The sequence below is a fragment of the Erythrolamprus reginae genome, chromosome Z, assembly GCF_031021105.1.
Source record: "Erythrolamprus reginae isolate rEryReg1 chromosome Z, rEryReg1.hap1, whole genome shotgun sequence".
Taxonomy (NCBI): Eukaryota; Metazoa; Chordata; class Lepidosauria; order Squamata; family Dipsadidae; genus Erythrolamprus; species Erythrolamprus reginae.
Window position 1 is genome coordinate 44,888,212 of NC_091963.1, and position 5,318 is coordinate 44,893,529.

The 5,318-nt window shown below is 34.1% G+C and overlaps 1 protein-coding gene across 1 annotated transcript; it reads right to left on the reverse strand.

Moving 5' to 3' along the window:
• Positions 1-320: 320 nt before the first annotated feature.
• NPVF (neuropeptide VF precursor) lies at positions 321-3,927 on the reverse strand. Its single transcript, XM_070728222.1, has 2 exons — positions 3,799-3,927; positions 321-683 (listed from the first exon to the last, which is right to left on the reverse strand). The coding sequence occupies exons 1-2, from the start codon at positions 3,925-3,927 to the stop codon at positions 321-323; spliced, it is 492 nt and encodes a 163-aa protein (XP_070584323.1).
• Positions 3,928-5,318: the final 1,391 nt, after the last annotated feature.

The following is a 5,318-nucleotide window of genomic DNA, read 5'->3' on the forward strand; positions in this document are numbered from 1 at the left end:
TGCTCACTGCTCAGCTTAGAGGGAACTATGATTGCTAACATGTTGTAAGCCGTCCTGAGTCTAAGGAGAAGGGCGGCATAAAAATCGAATAAATAAATAAAATAAATAAATAAATAAAATATGATTACATGTGCGGCAGTGATTATATGAATTGATAGCCAAAGCTACCTTTACATTTAACTGACAAATTTAGAAATATAAGTTGTGCCAACTCGACTAATTGTACAGTATTTTTTCCTGTTGGACACTAGAATAACATTAAAACTTGCAGGTTTTAAACTGACTGAGATGATAATTCCATCAAGCATGCTTTAAACTATTCACCTAGTTTTGATTTGGTCACAATCCTGGGTGCCTTGAATCACATTGAAAAGAAAGGATCTCCCAAATTTCTCTGGTAGGTTGGCCAGCGAATGGAAGAAACTCTCAACTGAAGGAGTTTTCTCAAAACTGTGTGAGAAATATCTAAAAGCCCTTCCAAACCTGAGGGGCAGATTGGCTGTAGGTTTGATATTTCTTCTTTCCAGGAAGTTTCGGCCAAATCTCAGTGGCAAATTAGCCATTGAACTTGGCACTACCTTCACAGCTGGTCCACTCATTTTAACTATGTTCTTCAGTTCCCAGTCTTTCAGTTCTTCAAGATTCACACTTCTCTGCTTTTCTGCTACAGGGTCTTCATTAGACTGGAAAGGGGAAAATAACATGATTTAATGTTATTAAAAATATAGCAAATAAATTAGATTAACATGTGGCATGGAAGGGTTTCAAATGATCTTTGGCACCAATGCTTTGAGGAGGTATGTGAAAATGAAAGGATTTGTGCTGATAGATAAAATCTAATTCAAAACAAGTAGAATAGTTTCACTACACTGAAGTTAATGCTCTACTGCTACAGAGTGAAAGGGTGAACTAAGAAAATATAGCATGTATAAGGTAGAGTATCTTGCAGGAGTTTGTCATACACTGTTAGGTTATTTTATTGGATTATTTTCTTTTTGGATTAATTGAAAGATTTTCTTTTTCTTCAGCCAGTCATACCATTTGCCCCAGACTTGGTAAAATACCGCATCTTGTCTATTTTGTAATTTCATGGTTAATTTAGACATTTCTGCGTAGTCCATGATTTTAATTACAATGTTTAATATGGTAGGTGTTTGCTTCTGTTTCCAAATCTGGGCATATAAGATTCGTGCTGCAGTTAAAATTTGAATTGCTTATATAACACTGGAAAAACTTTATAACTACAACCCTAATCAAATTAATAGAAATTTATAAGTACTCTTAAAAAAAGGAATGACACTCCAACGATAAATATGGACTTTATGTCGTAAGGAAACGATACACCAGCGTATTGCTGGTTTTATCTTCCATCTTTTTTTCAATCTATTCTCTTTTTCTTCCTTTCTCACTTTGCAGTTTTATTCCTTTTCTTTCTTCATCTTCTCTTTTTTCACTTTTCTTCTCCTTTTTGCTCCTTTTCTCTCTTCCTCTCTAACTTTTCCTCTTTATTCTTTTCCCCTATGTAAGTATGTATACTGTTTTAAAATTGCATATTCTAAAATTACACAAATTTGTAATAATGTTAAAATAGTCCTTTTGTTATCTGTATTCCCTTCCCCCATTTATTTGTAATAAAGATTATATTTTTTAAAAATAAAATAAAATATAGCATGAACATTCTAGTAACATAAGTACAATTAGTCGCACAAGAAAAACAATTCCTTTAAATTTTGGAAGAAAGGATAAAAAAGATAACTTTGTAGAGTTTAAAGTGAACCTACCCAACTTGTTTTCCCCAATCAATATATAAAATGAAGTGCAACAAAAGCCATTCTTACAGCAGTGTGCATAGAAGAGAAATGCAGACAATACAAGAGAGCACTTAGAGTTATTATTACTATTACTTGGGGTGGAGGCAAGGAGATAAATTTAACTAATACAGTATATCTAATAGAGATAGAAAACCTGTAGGAAAAAAAACCACAGGTGTATTTAGAAATGATTCCTGTTTTCCAAAAGTGAAATATAATAAAAAATTCATTTTATTGAACATTTTATTGAATTTTGAAAAAAAATAAAATTCAAAGGGACACTCAGATCATTAGGCTTTACTGCATGAAGCTAAGCAATTTGTACAATGAAATAGATTCTTTATATCTTTGCATAGGGAAGGAATATTTTTTTAAAAAAATATTGGGAGAACATTAAATTTTTTAAATTTTGATTCAATGTTTTTGGTTGTTTACAAAAAAGAATATCTGAAGTTAGTTGGGGAAAGATCAAAAGCAACATGAGAAAATATTATTTTACTGAAAGAGTAGTAGATCCTTGTAACAAACTTCCAGCAGACGTGGTTGGTAAATCCACAGTAACGGAATTTAAACATGCCTGGGATAAACATACAGTATATCTATCCTAAGATAAAATACAGAAAATAGTATAAGGGCAGACTAGATGGACCATGAGGTCTTTTTCTGCCGTCAGTCTTCTATGTTTCTATGACTAAAATCAACATAGATGGGAGTAAAATTCTAGTCTTTATCTGACAAAAGAATTTGCCACAGAATATATGTAAAGTCCTGTTCTTTCTTTGATCAGTCCTTTCTTAATAGATGGAGAAATACAATATTATTTAATATTAATATTTCCTCTCTAAGGCTATACATTGTAGGGTTTCGTAAAGTTTTGACTCAAGCAACCTTTCTCTCCTGTTCTATGAAGCTATATAATAGCTTTATTTCTAATGGTGAAACAAGCGTATAGTTTCACTTTGCTGTGATCCGGATCCCCTTTCTGCTGCTTTTGTGACAATTCAAAATCTTGGTCATGACCTTTAAAGCCCTACATGGCAATGGACCAGATTACCTCCGGAACCGCCTGCTACCACACGAATCCCAGCGACCGATAAGGTCCCACAGAGTTGGCCTTCTCCGGGTCCCGTCGACTAAACAATGTCGTTTGGCGGGCCCCAGGGGAAGAGCCTTCTCTGTGGTGGCCCCGGCCCTCTGGAACCAACTCCCCCCGGAGATTAGAACTGCCCCCACCCTCCCTGTCTTCGTAAACTACTCAATACTCATTTATACCGCCAGGCATGGGAGAGTTGAGATAGCTCTTCCCCCTAGGCCATTACAAGTTATGCATGGTATGTTTGTGTGTATGTTTGGTTTTATAATAAGGGTTTTTAGTTGTTTTTTATTATTGGATTGTACATGTTGTGTTTATTATTGTTGTTAGCCACCCCGAGTCTGCAGAGAGGGGCGGCATACAAATCCAATAAATAATAATAATAATAATAATAATAATAATAATAATAATAATTATTATTATTATTATTATTATTAGGCATTCTGAGATTTCTTCAATGAGCTTTTAGCCAGGAGGAACCTTCTCTGCTGGACAATGATGTCCGGCTTATGCTAAAGATTGTCCAAGCTAGATACCTCACATTGTGAGCGAAGACTGAAAGTTATGCTTTGTTGGAGCACCCTCTTCTCATCAGCAAAAACAAAACAATCTTAATTGCTTCCATGGCCTGCAGTGTTTCATTGAGGTGAATTTTGTTGCTTTTTATGAGCCTGAGGAATTTCAAAAGCAATTAGAGAGACTGCAGAGTGGATCAAGCGAACCAAAACCAGCAGCCTTTTCCACTGCAGGAGAATAACAAAGCTAAAAAAGGCAGAAAATCGAAGCCTCTATTTCAAGAGAAAAAAAAAACTTCCAGCAAATTAGGAACATACATTAAATATAATAATGACAATTCAATCTTCATGGAAAAAGTAATGCCAGTTAAGATCTTACCTCAGAAGAGTTTTTCTCACTGTTTTCTTCTCTGGTCCTCAAACTGGTCATTAATGATTCATCGTGGCAGGTGGTTTTGGAAGCTAAAAGCAGACATATAGCTAAAGTAACTATGATCACTCTGTTCATTTCTCTTAAATTGAACTTACATAAGAGATCAAAATCTCAAAACATAGAAATTAACATCATTTTATACTAGCAGACGACAACAGAATCTTTTATCGTGACGTCAATATTACATACTTTAATTTTAATATCAAAAGACAGTGTTAATTATATATGACAATAATGCAGAGAATTTGTTTTGATAACTTCTGTAAACAAAAGAGCTTCCTGTCAAAAATGCAGATGACTTTCCAAAAATGTCTTGCCTGTTAATTAGGGTTACTAATATTGACCAGTTAGGTTTAATTACATTTTAAACAAAAGCCTCTTATTATATTGTTTGTATCAGTCTTAGTCATTAGCACCTTTAAACAAAAAGTCAGTGTCTAGGCCATTGTCACTAAATCCTGAAGTGTAACATTGTCCAAAATGTCAGTGTATTTTCAGCATAAACATATAATTATAGAAATTAACTGTCAAGGAATCAATTTTTGCTCCAAGCAACCATAGAGTCAAATACTTATACTTCCTCTGACATTTCTGAAATTTCTTCTCTTCATCGTGTTTAACAGTATTCATCATCTCTTACAGTAGTTTCCAGAGATCTGTCAAACATAATTTTAATAGATGAGAATATAGTAATAGGAGAGAACATACTAATTTCCTTAGAGTCCATATTTCACTTGCCTAAAGTATGCGATTTTCAACTTTCAAGTGAGCCATCAGCTTTTTTCTGATTCCAGAATGATTGATATATTCATTTTACTGTGTATAGTATTTTTAATACTATACACGAAATCTGAAGATGACAAAACTTTTCCTATTCTTTCTCAAAGTCAAGCTTCCACAGCCACAGCTTATTGCTAGATACACTAGTGAGAGAATGCAGAAAATTATGAACAACTCACTCATATAAGTACACGTCAACCTTCCTCATTTATCAATAAGAAGACTCAAACCTAGTCAGTCTCCACTGGCACTTGCACTCAGCCTAACAACTTTAACATCAATTCCCAACAGAAAACTAAATGGGTTGCTGAATGCTCAGTCATAGTTAGACATATAAATGACCTCAAAAAAGATGCCAGGCTTTGAACTACCATGTCAGCAATGAACCAAGTGCATAAGTGCACTAACGTGCCTTCCGTCCCCTGTCCTATTGTCTCTCCTATATCTCCTCTTCCTTATTTACTTACTTACTTACTTACTTACTTACTTACTTACTTACTTACTTACTTACTTACTTACTTACTTACTTACTTACAGACTCGGGGCGGCTAACAACAATAGTAAAACAGCATATAACAAATATAATGTTTAATAATTAAAAAACCCTTATTAAAACCAAACATACACACAAACATACCATGCATAAATTGTATAGGCCTAGGGGGAAAGGAATATCTTAATTCCCC

Coding starts and splice junctions, on each gene's coding strand:
- NPVF (XM_070728222.1), bottom strand. CDS start 3,927: ATGAACAGAGTGATCATAGTTACTTTAGCTATATGTCTGCTTTTAGCT. Junction 684..3,798: donor GTGAGAAAAACTCTTCTGAG/GTAAGATCTTAA, acceptor TCCCCTTTCCAG/TCTAATGAAGACCCTGTAGC.